Here is an 18,686-nt window from a genome sequence, read left to right as displayed (position 1 = left end):
TGAGAAAAATTCTAAAAAATAATAACAAGAAGACTCCTCAAACTTTTCATGTGATAGGCAATCTTCTAAGTTCTTTTCATAATAAGATGATGATGATGATGATGATGATGATGACTTAAACTTATTATGGGCCAGGCAATCTTCTAAATTATTTACAGTATTTTAACCCACAGTGTCCTCATAGGAAAAGATCAGGTATTTCCCATTATAAAGTTGATGTAACTGACAGAGAGAAAAAAGTTAATAGTTTGTCCAAGAAAATCCTGCTATTAGGTGGCAGTCTTCTGTAGAAGTCATCAATACATAGTGATATCAATGTTCACATAAACACATTCCCTTGTTTCCTTTTTAAATTAATGTTTCTATTGACAGAAAGCATGCACACAAAGCACACAAATGTAGTGTGTTTCTCGACGAATTATTACAAAGCAAACTCATGGAACCATCACCCAGAACTAAAAACTTAACACTATCAACATCCTGATCATCAGCACATCCCTACCTCTCAGAAGTGATTTCTATTCTGACTTATAATATAAATTATTTGCATGCTTTTGGATTTTATTTAAATAAAATTATGTAAAATGTATAGCTTATTTCACTCACCACTCTTGTTTATGAGATGAATCAGTGCTGTTCTCTGTAGCAGTATATCATCAGTTTACACAGCTTTATAATACTCTATTATGACACAACTTTATAGTATACTATTGTGTGAATATACATCAATTTGTTTATCTTTTCTACTGTTAGTAAACATTTATGTTGTTTCTAGATTGGGGTTATTTCAAATAATGTTACTATGATCTCACTTTCCAGGTATTTATTGTGCATGTGCACATATTCTCGATCACAGGGTACACATATATTTTGCTTTCATTGATACTGCTTAATGGTTTTCCAAAGTGGTTGTACCAGTTTGCACTCCCATAAGAACTGAGTTTCTCCATGCCTCCCCAAGAATTTCTTATTGGGCAGGTTATGAACTTTTCTCTCTCAGTATTGTGTAATCAGTCTTTTAAATTTTAGCTATTTTTCTGAATATGCAGTAATACAACAGAATGATTCCACATGGCACCCTGGAGAGCTTGTATATATCCATATAATCAAAGGTTGAATCACAGCTTACCTGAATCTTGGCAGAATACCCTGCAACCCTCCTGGAACATAAGGGAAATGTAAGGGGCTGATACAAGGCAATTTCCCATTCACCCCTCAGTATCCTCTGGGAGACTATCAAGAGACAGGGTCTTATAGGCTTCCAGATTGTTTTCTCTGTCTGTATGAAAATAATAAACTATTTAAATCTAAAAGTGGCTTGTTGAATCTTTATTGGTCAAATCATGCCTTGCCTTGTCTTGTATGTGTGAACTTAAGAAGTGGTAGTTAACGTGCCCCCAATTTAATGAAATTTAGCACAGCATCATAACTTTATATTTTAATATCTTCTTTTGGGAGGTGCCTCCTCAATTATTCTGCCTTTTAAAAAAATTATCTGTCTTATAAAATCTTGTTATGAATTATTTATGCATTCTGCATATAAACCCTTTGTCAACTACATTGTTTGTAAATAGTATTTCTCAAATTGCAGCTTTTTATTCCACTTGCTTAATGATGTCTTTTGATAAACAGATGCTCCTGATTCTGGTGTAGTTAATTTTTTAATCTTCCCTTTTCAATAGTCCATTTGAGTTTCCCTTCAAAAACACCTGTGCATATTCCAAGGACATAAATATATTTTCTTCTGTTCTTTTCTGAAATTTTTATTGTTTTAGCTTCCACACTGAAACTTAACAGTTTAACAGAAATTGATTTTTGTGTGTGGTAGAAGGTAAAATCAAGATTTATTTTTTTCCAGATGGATATGTAGTTGACATAGAATAACATATTGAAATTTCTTCCTTTTCCCTTAGCTATTCAGTGCCAGCTTTATCGTAAATCAAGTGTCTGTGAGTATGTGGGTTTGTTTCTGAGCTTCCTTCACTGATTCATTGATTTACTTATCTAACCTTGAATTAACACTGTACTATTTGACTTAGTACAGCTTTTTAATAAGTTGATCTTCTCAAGATCATTTCAATAAAAATATTAGAATCAACTTTTTAATTTATACACATAAATACACACATGCACACACACAAACAACAGCAATTATTTTGGGGGGAACTCATTGAACATATGAATCAATCTGGGGAGACTTAACGTACTTCCAATATTGAGTCTTCCAAAACATAAACAAGGCCTGTTCTTCCTATTATTTAAATTTCTGTAATTTCTCTCACTAATGCTTGTATTTTTCTGTGTAGAGATCTTGCATAGATTTATTTCCATATATCTTATCCTCATAACTGGACCAATAAGCAATATCATGATAAACGGAGAAAATATTGAAGTTGTCAAAAATTTAATTTTACTTGGATCCACAATCAAAGCTCATGAAGCAACATCAAGAAATCAAACAACATATTGCACTGGGCAAATCTACTGCAAAAGAGCTCTTTAACGTGCTAAAAAGCAAAGATGTCACCTTGAGGACTAAGGTGCTCCTGACCCAAGGCATGGTATTTTCAACTGCCTCATATGCATGTGAAGGCTGGACAATTAACACTGAAGACTGAAGAAGAAGTGATACATTTGAATTATGGTGTCAGTAAAGAATATTGAATATACCATGGACTGCCAGAAGAATGAACAAATCTGTCTTGGAAGATATACAGCCAGAATGGTTCTTAGAAGCATTGTATTTAAACTGATGACTTATGTATTTTGCACAAGTTATCAGGAGGGACGTTTCCCTAGAGAAGGAGATCATGCTTGGTAAAGTAGAGGGTCGGCGAAAAAGAGGAAGACTGTCAATGAGATGGATTGACTCACTAGCTCCTGCAACAATGGGGACAAGCAAAACAGAGATTGTGAGGATGGCCCAGGATTGGGCAGCACTACGTTCTATTGTACATAGGGTCACTGGGAGTGGGAACTGACGGGATAGCACCTAACAACAACAATCTTATTTTTGCTGACAATGTAAATGATATACACTAATAAAATTCATTTTCTAATTGTTTATTATTTGAATTTATAAAGTGACTTTTAGATTGCCCTTGTATCCAATAAGTCTGCTATACCTTGTTTAGTTCTAATAGTTTAACTGTAGGTTATTTTGGATTTTAAATATTTGTGATATCATTTGCAAATAATGACAGGCTTTTTTTTTTTTTTCTCTCTTTCCAGTCCTTACTTTATTTCTTATTGTGTCTTATTGCAGCAGTGAGGAATTCCAGTAGAAGAAAAAATGAAGGTGATGACAGTGGGCATCCTTATATCTTTCTAGTCTATAAATATTTCATAATCACATATGTTTCTGTAGTTTTTTTTTTTTTTTTTCTTTTAATGGAAGTTCCCTTCTATTTCTACTAGGCAAAAGGATATTGTTGTCAGTGATGGTGGTGATTTGGTTTAGGTTTTTAATCATGCAAGTCTGTTGATTTTCTTTTTGATAATCAAATGCTGTTTCTGAATCTACTGAAATGATTTTTCTTATCTCAACATGAGACGAGATTTTTCTCCTTTTTTCTGTAAATGTGGTGAATTATATTAATTGATTTCCCATTGTTAACTTAGTCTTGCATTCTGGAATTAAATCCAATTTAGTGATGATATATCACTTATTTTATGAGTTGTTGAATTCGGTCTGCTAATCTTTTGTTTAGGATGTTTGCATCTGTGTTCATGAGATAGCTCAGGCTATAGCTTTCTGATTTGTAATGTCATTGTCAGGTTTCTTTGTTGCAGTAATGTGGCCTCAAAACAACAAATCGTTCATTCTTTTTCTATCACTTAAAAAAAGTATGGAATGACTGGTAGTGTCTCTCTACAATACTTTAAAGAATTCACTAATAAAGCCATCTGGCCCTGTAGTTTATTTGTGGGAAAGTTTTTAATACATTCAACGTATTCAATAGATAAAAGGTAACAGAGGTTTTTTTGTTTTTTTTGTTTTTCTTTGTTCTTTACTTTCCAGTTTACTCTTTAGCCTCAGGAATCACAACATTCCAATACAGAATACCCAGAATTCTTTGTTTTTTAAAACTGTTTGAATCTTTAGCTACCAGGTAGCAGTAACACAAGAGCAGAAACATTCATATGAAGAAGAAGCTGGCACCTATTTAAATAAAATGATTTCTCAATTCAGTTATACATGAAGATGATTGAATGTCCCTTTCACTCTTACCAAGTTAAAAAAAAAGAAAATGAAAACTTTTTACATGAATCTTCTTAATTTTATGTGAACTCTTTTTTGTCATGATTTTCTTTTACTACATTTATTAAGAACATATGAAAATTAAAAATGTTTATTTTTTGAACCTTGTTAAACAAGTTTAATATAAAGAGTTGCTAAGAAACCTGGTAAGAAGAATAAATTGGCAAATCTTAATTCAAGGGTGAGTGGTTCTGGCATATACATGATATTGCTTATTCAGTTTTCAAGTTTACACCTTAAACCAATTAGAAATGTATAGTAATAAATAGTTAACACATTGTGGTATCTATTTAATATACAATTATTTTAATACCTCAGCAAAAATATACTGTTTTTTAGTTATACAATCAATACTCTGTTGTTTTTTATACTAGCAGTGAACGTATATTGGATAACACAAAATTTTTCTTAGATAGGATTATAATAATGTGTGTAATAAACACATTTTTCTTAGATAGGATTATAATAATGTGTATAATAAACACATTTTCTGATATTGATTATTTAGCAGTGATCTTAAAATAGTTTCACCTTTGATTATATAATGTTTATTAGCCTATGTCAATTCCTAGGATACGCTAATTAGACGTTATTTGGCTAATAACAAAAATTAATCAATATTAATAAGTTAAATGGATGCAAGGCTGAATATTTATTTAATAACAGATAAAAACTTTCAATATAATCTCAAACATTTGTTTTTTAAATGCATTTTTTCCTTTAAAACACATGCTAAAAAAAGTCAAACACTACAAAGAGCACCCATTGTATCATTAATGTCAATACTAAATGACATCACTGTAGATGACATAAAGTGTTGCCTAGTTGCGTTTTAGTGCTAAAAGGAACCAGGCTTGCAGGAAATTCAGAGGCCACATTTATGGAAGTGTGAATATCTGTTTATATATTTGATATTTCTACTAATAACTTAAATATCATAAAAAATATAGCATATAACATCTTAAAAAGTGTTTTCTAATTCTTACAAAGCCAGGAATGTTTTCTAAATACATGATATAATAATTTCACAACAATAACAGGCAGTTAACTTATAGCAAATTAATAGATTAATGGACAACTGATGGTTTAGTAGATATAGTTTGGCTCACAGACACACAGTAAATAATACAATGCATTACCCTTGATCAATTTCTATACGTAATCTAGAATAAGGTTATTAATTTGTAATTTATATGTGTTAATTTTTAAATTCATGTCATTTCAATTATAGGGTCACTATGAGTCAGAACTGACTTGACGGCAACGGGTTTTAGTAGTTCACTTGTTGACTTCTATTCATAGTTTCACCGTTTTTTGTTTTTGTTTTCCCTGCAGCGGGCCTGACTGAGCATTATTTAGATCTTTGCCATATTACACTTTGTGGAAATCAGCACAACAACCAAATCTATATGAAAAATATTCTCAACAAGTTTAGAATATTTTCTGGTTACAAATACCATTAGTTCATCTTTGGTTAAACCCAGGACACATGGAAAGTGTATTATATATTTATTCAGATAAAACACTAACAAACAATGGTTATCTCTGAATCAAAGTGGACAAATCAAGGGACGATATTGCGCTTGGTTTCTTTTTCTCTCTCTTGCGCTCAAGATAAAGATAAGCTCAAACATGAACCTCATGGAGTGGAAAAAATTCTTCAGAGAGATAATAAGATGTCTAGAGATGAGAATAAGGCTCTTAAAAAGGAAAACAAGTCCCTCTGGGGTGAAAACAAAGCTTTCCGACAAGAAAACAAAGTCTTCCGAATGGACAACCAGTTAATTCGGGAAAAGAACCACATCCTGAGACAGCACAATCAGGTCCTCTGGAAGTGTAAAAATGTGATTTCTGAGAGCCAAAAATTATCTGGGGAAAAAAGTCGTGCTTTAAACACAGAAGAAAAGTCTTATTGGCAAAGAAACTAAGCCCTTGAGGCCCAGATCAAGGCTTTCAAAGAGCAGGAGAAAGCCTTCCAGAATGAGGCAAAAGCTCTTCAAGAAGAAATCAGATCTCTCCAGGAGGAAATCAGGGCCCTGCAACATCAGGAGAAAGCACTCAGATTGGAGGAGCAGGCCCTGATGAAGGAGGGAATAGCACTGGAGTTGGAAGAACTGGCTCTGTGGAAAGAGGAGCAGGCCCTTCGGGAGGAGAACAAGGCCCTCAGAGAAGAAAACAGTGCTCTTCCAGAAGAAAAACCCCTTCAGGAGGAGGCAAAAGTCCTTGAGGAGTGGAATAAAATCCTTCAGGAAAAGACAGCAAACATGCTTGCTGAGAAAATGCACAATAATGAAATAGAGCAGGAGACGTGTGACTTGAAGATATAATCAGCCAACTATGGAGATCACTGACATTCCAGAAAGGAAAAAAAACAAGTTTGTGAAGTTAAATATTATTGTTGGGATTGACTTCAAAAGCCTGGAAATTTGAAGTGCTCAGTATTTGGTCCTGAAAACAAAATAAAAACCTGAAAACTCTAACAGAAAATGATTCTTTAAGGTTACTTAGATTTCAGATAAGTATTGGTAGTAAATATTATTTTACCATGCAAAAAAAAAAAAAAAACAGTATCAGTCAAAACATGTGGAGATACTTGGGCAAGCTAGGTTTGCACTTTACTTTCACAGTCATTGGATGAACATCAGAGATTCTTCTTGTAAGAAAATAAGAGCACAAAGAAAATATCTATTTTAAACTTGCTTTTAGAACTATGAACAATATAATGCAATATAAAGTTTTGCGTAATTGGTTCATATGTATTGTGAACAAAGATACATTGTAGAATATCTCCTCTACCTCTTCCTTATGCTTATGACAGTGATCAACTTGAAGAGAAGAAATAAAATAATAAGTTAATGAATATGTGATAATATAACAATTAGTAATGAATGAGTGTTCACAGGCCACCCCTCTTTCTCTGTTTCCTGTCAATTATTTTTCTCCCCCTTTTGCTTGCTGGGAGTAGGGTTATTCATCCTGCTAAATGTATTAAAGAGAAAGAAGAAGGCGGAAATATAAACGTCTCTAAAACTAGAACAGGGGTTTTGGAGCTTGAAAGGTGAATCCTGGGAACACTTTGTGTTCATTGGAAATTGGGGAAGGAAGAAAGGGATTGTTTAGAAGTGGTAATGTTGATAAGTGATCTAATTAAATGTTCTTCTTTAAAAATGATTCCGCAATAACTAAGTCACATGGACTCGTGGATATATTAGGGTTACATATGTGATTTCAGAACACTAGATTACTTACTGGCTGGTGTCATACCCTATTTTTCATCATTATGTATTTTAAGCACTTAACACCATGTAAACAATAGGTTTTTATTGAATATAACTGAAGCTGTATCTCATCCTGATTCTTGTCTGCTGTTGATGAAAAGGAATATAAGACCAAATAATTAGGCACCACAGCCGAGTCAAATTGACACATAAAATGAATCATCACAGTGCACCCTTTGTCAAGTTGGCACCCAAACACGTCTTCTTAAACAGTCAGACCTGTTCAACCCTAATCTATATATTACTTTGAGTTGACAATAAACTACTGGTGTGTACACCTAATTTTATGACTTTGTGGGTCAGACTATACCCAGTTTATGATGGGTAGCTCAGGTCACATGTTATCTTGGTGGCCTATAGTTAAGCGTTCAGTCTCTACTAAGGCCTAATAGCAAGCCAAAAGCTATTTCTTCAAAGGAGGATGGTAATCTGCAGAGTACGGCAGACTTTGCTGTAAAATCCTAAGGATATGTACTGTGACTCACCAACAGGGGCCTGCCAAAGACTCCAAACAGTATATCTGACTTTGACACTTCAAGCACCATTGAATCTACCAAATCATATGGCCCAAGTGACAGAGCAGCTTGCATGGCAGCCTGGACCTTTTGTAGAGCCTTCTTTTGTTCTGAAATCCTCTCAAAACTAGAAGCTTTTCAGTCACTTGATAAATGGGGCAGAGTAGTACACCCAAATGAGGAATATGTTTCCTTCAAAATTCAAAGAGGTACAATAGGCATTATGCCTCCCTTTTAGTAGTAAGAGGCCCAGATGCAACAATTTATCCTTACCTTAGAAAGAACATCTTTACATGGACTCCTAGAAATTTCACTGACATGCAAGACCCCTGAATTTTTATCAGGTTTATCTCCTGTCCTCTGGCACACAAATGTCTTCCCAAGTCTACAGCAGTTGCTACTTCTTGCTCACTAGGTCCAATCAGCATGATGCCATCAATGTAATGGAGGGAGCAGTGTGAGGTTTTGTAGAAAGGAAAGATAATCAAGGTCCTTGGAGACTAAATTATGACATAGGATTAGAAAGTTGACATACCCCTGAGATATGACAGTGAAAGACAGTACCTAACAACAACATGATTTGGTATATAGGAACTGAAAATAATAAAAGTAACTGAAAAATAACACAAATAAGTACATGAAGAAATTAAGAATGGATCATGAATTATTTTATGTTCAAAACACTATACCATATGTTCAGAGACTATAATAGGCTAGACAGCAATCCTGAGAAAATGGCTCATTAGGGAGTCTCCAAAGGGAAATCATTATGTAGTTAGGGATGTTAGGAAAATATTAGAGCTGTCTAAAAGTATAGATTTTGTAGTGAGGGAGTTAAGATAACTAAACTAAATTAAGTTCAGAGTGCAAATCTAAAAAAAGAAATAACTGGATGAAGAAAGGAAAGGTTTTTAGGTTATTTAGTAAAATAAAAATTTTTATCAAATAATTGTGATTCATATAATTTTGATACTCGTATTGTTTCTGAAAACAATTACTGAAGAGATAAGGTTTACTCAACAATAATAAAGTGGAATATACAGTAATATTTATGATCCTACTCCAACTTTTAATTTTTAAACTCTAAAATCCCAGGATATATGTCTGTGGCAATGAAGTTAGAGCTATGTAGATGTTTTAAGTACCTCCTAAAAATACTGAGAACAATTCAGTTTATAGAAACTATCATTATTATCATTACACAGAGGGCAAAGTAAGCATCTGTGATAAAACTTATTTAAATCTTCCTGACTTAGGCTGATTAGAATATAAATAGGTAGACCTTCAAGAGGTGGTGCCAAGATGGCGGAGTAGTCAGACGCTGCCGGTGGACACTCTTACAACAAAGACCCTATAAAACAAGTGATTTGACTATATATTGCAATCTGGGAGCCCTGAACATCAAAGGCAGAGTTGAGGAACTGGACTGAGTGACGGGGGAGAGAGAGATGGTTTGGAAGCAGCGAGGAGTTGCCAGACTTGACCAGGTGAGAGCCTGAGACCATCAGGCCTGATCAGCTCATGGGTGAGCTGTGAGGCATGCAAGCAGCGGTGCTTAGGAGGCCCGTTTTCCACACCAGGTGAGACCAAGCACCAGAGAGTCTACACAGCCACCCAGAACCAGTGAGAAGCAGCCCTCATCGGTGAAAGATAAGTACTTGCGTACAGCCTACGCGCAGATCAAAAACTGCCCCCTCAGGGAAAAACCTCTCTCCCATTTACCTCCCTGCTCCCTGCTCTGCACTGGGTCCCGGACCGCTTCAGCAATTGCCGAGTCCCCTGGGCCGGAATTAGGATTCATCACACGCCTAGAGCCATTCTCCCTGCCTTGGAGAGTAAACAAACTAACAAACAGGGCAAAAAATAAACTGCCGGATCCCCTAAGCCAGGAACCCAGGGTAGGCACAGGGTAGGCACAGCTCCTTTGCCTAGGCACAGACATAAGTGATCCATGGACTTTGAGTGCCATTCCCACTGTTCAAAATAGCAAAAAGAGGGAAACAACCTAGGTACCCATCAACGGACGAATGGATAAAGAAATCATGGTATATCCACACAATGGAATACTACGCAACAATAAAGAACAACAATGAAGCCATGAAACATTTTATAACATGGAGGAAGCTGGAGGTCATTATGCTGAGTGAATTTAGTCAGTCACAGAAGAACAAATATTGTATAAGACCACTATTATAAGAACTCAAGAAAAGGTTTAAATACAGAAGACAACATTCTTTGATGGTTACGAGGGTGGGGAGGGAGGGAGAGAGTATTCACTAACTAGATAGCAGATAAGAATTGTCTTAGGTGAAGGGAAGGACAGCACACACTACAGAAGAAGTCAGCACAATGGCACTAAATCGAAGCTAAGAAGTTTCCAGAATATAATCCAACACTTTGAGGGACAGAGTAGTAGGGGTAGGGGTCTGGGGACCATGTTTTCAGGGGACATCTAGGTCAACTGGCATAACAAAGCTTATTAAGAAAATGTTCTCCATCCTACTTTGGTGAGTGGCACCTGGGGTCTTAAAAGCTTGCAAGCGGCCATCTAAGATGCATCAACTGGTCCCAACCACCTGGAGTAAAGGAGCATGAAGAACACCAAAGACACAAGGAAACTATCAGCCCAAGAGACAGAAAGGGCCAGGACCACATAAACCAGAGACTTCATCAGCCTGAGACCAGAAGAATTAGATGGTGCCAGGCTACCACCAATGGCTGCCCTGACAGGGAACATAAGAGAGAGTCCCAGATGGAGCAGGAGAAAGGTGGGGTGCAGAACTCAAATTCTAGTAAGAAAACCAGACTTAATGTTCTGACTGAGACTGGCGGAACCCCGGACAGCATGACCCCTGGATTCTCTATCAGCCCAGAACTAAAACAATTTCTGAGGCCAACTCTTCAGACAGGGATTGGACTGGACTGTGGGACATAAAGTGATACTTGTGAGGAGTGTGCCTGTTAGCTCAAGTAGATACAAGAGACTAAACGGGCAGCTTCTGTCTGGAGGTGAGATGGGAAGGCAGAGAGAGTTAGGAGCTGGTTGAATGGACATGGGGAATCAGCGGTGGAAAGGAGGAGTGTGCTGTCACAGTATGGGGAGAGCACTTAGAGTCACATAAAAATGTGTGTATAAATTTTTGTATGGAAAAAAACTAAAAAAAAGACCCAAAAACTTCATTGTTAAAAAAAAAAAAAAGAATATAAATACGTAAAATTTGAATCACTGCAACATAGTACCATAACATATAAGACATAATAGGGCCTCTAGTAACCTTCTCCATAAGCATTATGAATTCAACATCTCATCTGTGATAGTTTGCAAAAACAGTCTTTTTTGTGGGGGGAGGGAGGGGAACTAATTTTTTTGTCGCTCCACTTGGTCTCTAACAGTGAATCTGGGCTAAACCACAGACTTGATTTGACCAAGGGGATAGTAACAGGTTACTCCAGCAGTACCTCAGAAAAGCACTTATGTGTTTCCACTTGGGCAATACCACCTCTGCCATTGCCTTGAGAGCATTCCTCGGCTAACTTGCTGTAAGTTAGGAGACATGTTGAGCAGATTCAATTCCTACGGACCATCCAATTCATGACCAACTACCATCTGACCCAGAGACATACGAATGAACTCAGCCTAGACAAGAAGTACAATCCGAAGAGCCCAGGCTAAATCACCGAGTCCTATAAGCTAAAATTGTTGTACATTTATGAAAATAAAGATGATTTACTTACAGTCATAAGTTATTTTTTAACGTAAATAGATTGTATCAAATCATTAGCAAAATATCATGGTTAACCGAGAACTACAGTGATAATTAATCTTGTTTAAAACATTATTAATAAAGCTGTTAAATTCGTATGAAAGAATAAACATTATCTTGCTATTACTGAATGATGAAATTTCAGAATAATGTATATTAATTACTTTAAACTGAAGACAAGATGACATGTATTACTAATTGCATGCATATGACAAGAAAGAAATGCAAGTACTTCAAATAAATTCTAAGAAACAATAAATAAAATGCATTTAAATCATATTGCTCATCTGTATTGAAACTAGAAAAAATTCTGAAAAATGTAATTTGAAAAATGATTTTCAAACTCATACAAAATAAATCAGTGATCAAATGGGTCTGTGTAATATTACTAAAATTGTGTTATTCCAGACTAGCTTCATTTTTTTCTAGTAGAGGTGGTCAGGTATTGACAGACAAGAGATAGTCTATCTCTTACTCAGCAAGGAGCCCCTACTTGGATGACTGTCCTGCTCTGCCATTGTCTGCTACAGCAGCATCTAGTCACGGGTGTCATATTTTCTGAGACTGTCCTGACCAAGGTAGGCAGTACATCAGCACACACCTTCATTTCATCACTGCATAGACATTGGAATTAAGTTAAACTACAAATCTCAGATCTTAAAGTAAACCACAGTAGCTGTTTTCAAGTCCCCTTTACTGCTAACATGTCCAAAAACATTTGTTTTTCCAGGGACAAACCTCTACACAGCCTCTTATATAGTGCAGGATAGGTTTCAGAATCAAACCCAGATAAATATAGAAATTTATTAAATAATGTGTCATTTAATACAGTGGATAAAAGACTAGGTTATATTCTTAGAGGAAATGAAGTTAGGCACATTCTCCTCTTCTTGCCAACGCTACCACCAAAACACAACGTATTTGTGTATGTTGTTAGTTGCTGTCTAGACGATTCCAACTCGTGGTGAATTTGTGTATGGGTATGTGTAATATCTATGCATCTGTAATTATATGTAAAATATAGTATACTTCAATTACATGTCAGTGTCAGAGAGCTAGCTGAGCTGGAGAGAGCTGAGCTGAGCTGTCAGGTGTGAAAGTAGCCAATTAAAACACGGAGCCAAAGTGAAAGTAACTGTCAAACCTTTAATCAATTACTGTGATAGTATAAGCAAGAAGTTATACCTGTAGAAGGTGCCAACTCCCACCTGTTGAAGGAGCCCCAAACAAAAGGACCTACAGTTTTATGGACCCAGAGACCAAAAGAGAGAAAGAGGGAAGGGATAGCAGTGGAAAAACATTGAATACTGAGTCAGAGTGGGGAAAAATGTCTGCAAGCTTCCTCTCTCTTCCCCTCTAATAAGGAAGCTTCAGCAGAGACACCTAAGGAAGGCCTCTGCTGAACGCCCCAATTCAGAGGCCCGTATATGGAGTCACCTGGACAAGGAATAAGGACATGGTCAGAGAGTCCTGATCCCTTGGCTACAATTCCTTTTAGACACTGAAATGCGTTGGCTGTGTACCAAGCCTAGCTGAAGAGGGCAACTTTCCCCCTGAGGCCTGCCAGGTGAAGTCTTTGTAATTGCCTATGGTCAGTCAAAGTGTGATGTCATTCCCCAGGCTGACACAGTGGCTGCAACAATGGGCTCAAATTGCAACAATTACGAGGATGGCACAGGACTGGGCAATATTTCTTTCTGTTGTACATAAGGTTGCTATGAGTCGGAACTAACTCCATGGTACCTAACAACAAACATATTGTTGGGCCTAAAAAAATATTACACATAAGTTTTTAACCACCAGCCCGAGTCCTCAGTCAGATATCGTAAGAGATTAAACTGTACAATTTTTATGAATTGACATCTTTGAAAGGAAGAAGAAAATCTAGAATTCATAGTTTATGGATTTGATTACTTAAAATTAAAAGAAAAAAAGAATCCTGTCCATTGCAAAATTTACTGTTTGCAAAGTGGATAAACGCAAAGAAACAGTTGCAACACACATACCATAAAATGGGTTAATGTTCATTCACAACAAAAAGCTGTTAAAACTAATATAATGAAGGCAAAGATTCTGATTTTTGTTTTTTAATGGAGAATAAAAAGGAAACTAAACATGTTAGAAGATATCCCTGACAAACCATGAATATCTGAGCTCAATGTACCTTTTGGACACTGTATCTAACACTACCAAGAGTTTATAAGTCAAGGCCAGTTTCTAAGGTCAGGTTAGATTTTCTCAACTACCATCATTGATTCGTTAGAGTAAGCTGAGAGGTCGACTGCTTCCCTTTTCCAGGTGGTCCTGAATTCCCAAAGTTCCAGCATGTCTCATCCCAGAATGCACCTGAAACTCAAAAATATTCTCACAAAGAAGAAAGAATAACCTTGCAAAGACGAAAGAAAATATTTAAATGGTTTATTAACTAGTAGAAGAGCTATATCCTTAAAATAATCGAATGATTGATAGTAGTGGAAAAAAGTTTACAAATTATTTTGTTTGGGGTTAGAAATGAGGGTATTGATAATAAGCCATTAAATTAAAATGATTAAAACTATAATTATCATTGATATATCAATGACAGAATAAAAATTCATATAACTTCGGCAAGTTGAAAAGGAGAAAACAGCCTAAATACATTCTACTAAAAACTTGCAAGGGGCATGAATCATTTTCAGTGGTGAAGTGCTCAGCTGATAATTGAAAGGTTGGCAGTTTGAACTCACCAGCTGCTCTGTGGAAGAAAGATATAGCAATCTACTTCTGTAAAGACGTACAGTCTTGGAAAGGCTTTGGGGCAGTTCTACTCTGTCCTGTAGTGTCACTAGGAGTAGGAATTAACTCGATGGCAACAGGATTGGTTTTTCACTTGCAAGTGAAGTATTAATCAGGACCATTCCATCTACCCAAAACAAAGTGCTGAAAACAATAATGAATCTAGGTTGCGTCCAGGATTAGAGAAAATATAGTTTAATTCTTACCTGAACCAACACAAATATACTTTCTTGAGAACAATATAATAAAAATATAATTTAACAAACTAGAGTACGTTCCAGTGGATGTTAGGTAATAGAACAGGAAGATCCGAAATCACTTCAGATGCCTAAAGAAAGTAGGAGTGTTTCACCTGTAAGAAGGGATCTGTGAGAAACCTAAAATGTTCATCAAATGTAAGAGAATATGTATATGTATATATATATATATATATATATATATAGGGCTCTGGTGGCTCAATGGTTAAGAGCTCAAAGAACTCAGCTGCTAACTAAAAACAAAACCAAAGAAAAGGTCGGGAGTTCAAATCCACCAATAGCTCCTTGGAAACCCTACAGGCAGTTCCACTCTGTTCTATAGGGTCGCTGTGAGTCAGAATTGACTTGATGGCAACAGGTTTTATATATATATACATAAAATCTGTGACTCTTAGGAGCTTAAGAGTAGACATAAAACCAATGAATAAAAGCTGCAAGGAGATACATATTAGCTCATTTAGAAAAATGTCCTAGAGATAATCTATCTGAAAGTCAAATATACTGGTATATGGAATATTGGATTCCCATAACAGAGACTGTTCAAACATAGTTGAGGCAACTACTTAGAGGAGATATTACACGGTACCGTTTAATGAAGGTTTTCAGTCATTGAATGGAATTCTGGCTAGAAAGTTGTTACATATTCTAAACTTACCCTCCCAAGCAGTACATTTGCTTCGTATGGTTATTTTCGTAAGCCACTATTGAGACAATTCCTGCTGGAGTGGCCACTAGAAATTAATTCTTTATTTTGATATTTTTTTTTTGGAAAGGGAATTTCTTGGTATCGCCAAAATACTGTCCTTTTTATGCAAATAACGTACGTGTTCTACATAGAACATGTGTGTTATTTGTGTAAAAACATGGCGGGTAAGCAAAGGTATGAGAGGAAATTATGTTTTCCAAAATAGCAAAGATCAAAATAAGGGAATGGCATCCAGAAACCCTGGCAGTGAAAGCAGATCCAGTAATAGGCAGACCAATCTTAAAGATTAAAATCTAGGTAGCCACTGTAATAGATTAGAATCAAGAAGCCAAAAATACTGGGATTAAATGTAAAAGTTCATGACAACTGTGTGCCTGAATATTACCAGTTGATTTTCCAAGTCTACCAGTTAATTGGTCATAAGATGAAGCCACTTGTTTTAAAACGTACATGGTTACAAAAATACCAAGACATACTGCAAGTCAAAGATCCTAATATTTTCTGTTTAATTAAAAATACTTCATATAAATGTAAATCAAAAAGAAATACAATGCATTGATTTTTTTTATGTACATCACAAATTACCACAAATTTAGCAACTTAAAACAGCACGTACTTATTATCTCCCAGATTCTGTGGGTCAGTTCTGTCATGACATATTTAGGTCCTTTGTAAGTCTGCAATCAAAGTGTCTCCCAGGGTTGGTTTCTCATCTGGGGCTTGACTAAGGATGAGTCAACTTCTAAGCTCATTCAGGTTGTTGGTAGATTTTATTTCCTTTGCAGCTGTGGAATTCATGTCAGCTTGCTTTTCCAAAGTTATCAAGAAGAATCACACTCTAGAGAACTGGCTAGCAAGATGGGCAGTTCCACAATGTAATATAATCATGGGAGTGATTTCCTATCACAATTCCCATATTTTATTTGTTAGAAGCAGGTCAAGGCCTGCCCATACCCAAGGGGAGGATCTTATATAAGTATGTGAACACCAAGAGGTGGGGTTCATGGAGTCACACTGAAGTCTGTCGGCCACACATACTAAACTTAATTTTACCTAACATGACTAAATTTTAAAAGAAAATAATTATCTTAAATCTTAAGCCTTTGTTTACCACAGACATACCTGTGAGAAGGTTCAATATTTTACATTTCCCCAGAGAAAAACTCTTCCTCACACACATATACCGCACTAAATAATTGAAGTGAAAGTTTTGAACAGAGGTTCTATTAGAATAATGCCTACACTATATCATGTACTACGTCAAAGAAAGAAACACAGGAAAAATCTAAATTTGAGAAATTGCATGTTAGTTTAAGTGTTATAGGGTGACATACTGGAAAATTTTCAAAATGCTTCTGGGAACTTGAAGTTCATGGCTCCAACTGAGAAAGCCATTTAAATGTAGTTCTTGATCTTAGTGCTGCTGTAACAGAAATACCAAAAGTGGCTGGCTTTAACAAATAGAAATTTATTTTCTCACAGTTTAGCAGGCTTGGTGTTGTCGAGTCCATTCCAACTCATAGCGATTCCATGTACAACAGAACGAAACACTGTCCAGTCTGGAGCCATCCTCACAATAGTTGCTATGCTTGAGCTCATTGTTGTAGCCACTGTATCAATCCATCTCCTTATAGATCTTCCTCTCTTTTGCTGACCCTCTATATGACTGGTTCCTTATGATAACATGTCCAAAGTCCTTGAGATGAAGTCTCGTCATCCTAGCTTCCAAGTAGCACTCTGGTTGTACTTTTTCCAAGACAGATTTCTTCCTTCTTCTGGCAATCCATGGTATATTCAATATTCTTCACCAACATCTTAATTCAAAGGCACCAATTCTTCTTGTGTTTTCCTTGTTCATTGTCCATGTTTCATATGCATATGAGGTGATTACAAATACCATGGCTTGGGTCAGGCTCACCTTAGTCCTCAGAGTGACATCTTTTATTTTTAACACTTCAAAGAAATATTTTGCAGCAGATTTGCCCAACACAATATGTAGTTTGAATTCTTGACTGCTGCTTCCATGATTGTTGATTCTGGGTCCAAGTAGAATGAAATCCTTGACAGCTTCAATCTTTTCCACGTTTATCATGATGTTGCTCGTTGGTCCACTTGTGAGGATTTTTGTTTTCTTTATACTGAGGTGTAATCCATAGTGAAGGCTGTAGTCTTTGGTGTTCATCAGTAAGTGCTTCAAGTCCTCTTCCCTTTCAGCAAACAAGGTTGAGTTATCTGCATAGTGCAGGTTGTTAATGAGTCTTCTTCCAATCCTGATGCCCTGTTTTTCTTCATATAGTCCAGCTTCTCAAATTATTTATCAGCATATTGATTGAATAAGTATGGTGAAAGGATATAACCCTGAAGCACTCTTTTCCTGATTTTAAACCATGCAGTATCCCCTTGTTCTATTTGAACAACTGCCTCTTGGTTTCTTGTACAGGTTCCTCATGAGCACAATTAAGTGTTCTGGAATTCACATTCTTCACAATGTTAACCGTAATTTGTTATGATCTACACAGTCTAATGTCTTTGCATAGTCAATAAAACAGATAAATGTCTTTCTGGTGTTCTCTGCTTTCAACAAAGACCCATCTGACATTGGCAATGATATCCTTCATTCCACATCCTCTTCTGAATCTAGCTTGAATTTATGGCACTTCCCTGTTGATGTACTGCTGCATCTCTTTTAAATTATCTTCAGCAAAATATTACTTACATGTGATATTAATGATGCAGTTCAATAATTCCCGCATTCTGTTCGATCACCTTTCTTTGGAATGGGCACAAACACGGATCTCTTCCAGTTGGTTGATCAGGTAGCTGTCTTCCAAATTTCTTGGTATAGATGGAGTGAGCACCTCCAGTGCTGCATCTGTTTGTTGAAATATCTCAATTTGTATTTCATTAATTCCTGGAGCCTTGTTTTTCGCCAATGCCTTCAGTGCAGCTTGGGCTTCTTCCTTCGATAATATCGGTTCTTGATCATATGCTACCTCCTGAAGTGGCTGAAGTCTAAATTTAAGGCACCAGCATTAGGGGAAGGTTTTCTCCCTGTGTGCTCTGGGGGAAGATCCTCGTCTCTTTTCAGCTTCTGTTCCTTGGTTCCTTGGGTATCTTCATGTGATGTGTA

General features: G+C 36.2%; 1 protein-coding gene across 1 annotated transcript; it reads left to right on the top strand.

Annotated features, from left to right (window-relative positions):
* Positions 1-5,796: 5,796 nt before the first annotated feature.
* Positions 5,797-6,588, top strand: LOC101347733 (coiled-coil domain-containing protein 70-like). Its single transcript, XM_012554147.1, is given in 1 exon segment — positions 5,797-6,588. A coding segment is annotated over 1 exon segment (792 nt).
* The last annotated feature ends 12,098 nt before the right edge of the window (positions 6,589-18,686 follow it).

The sequence above is a fragment of the Trichechus manatus genome, unplaced genomic scaffold (genome assembly GCF_000243295.1).
Source record: "Trichechus manatus latirostris isolate Lorelei unplaced genomic scaffold, TriManLat1.0 scaffold00013, whole genome shotgun sequence".
Classification (NCBI taxonomy): Eukaryota; Metazoa; Chordata; class Mammalia; order Sirenia; family Trichechidae; genus Trichechus; species Trichechus manatus.
Note: the sequence above shows the minus strand (reverse complement) of the source record. Positions and strands in the feature narration are given on the sequence as shown.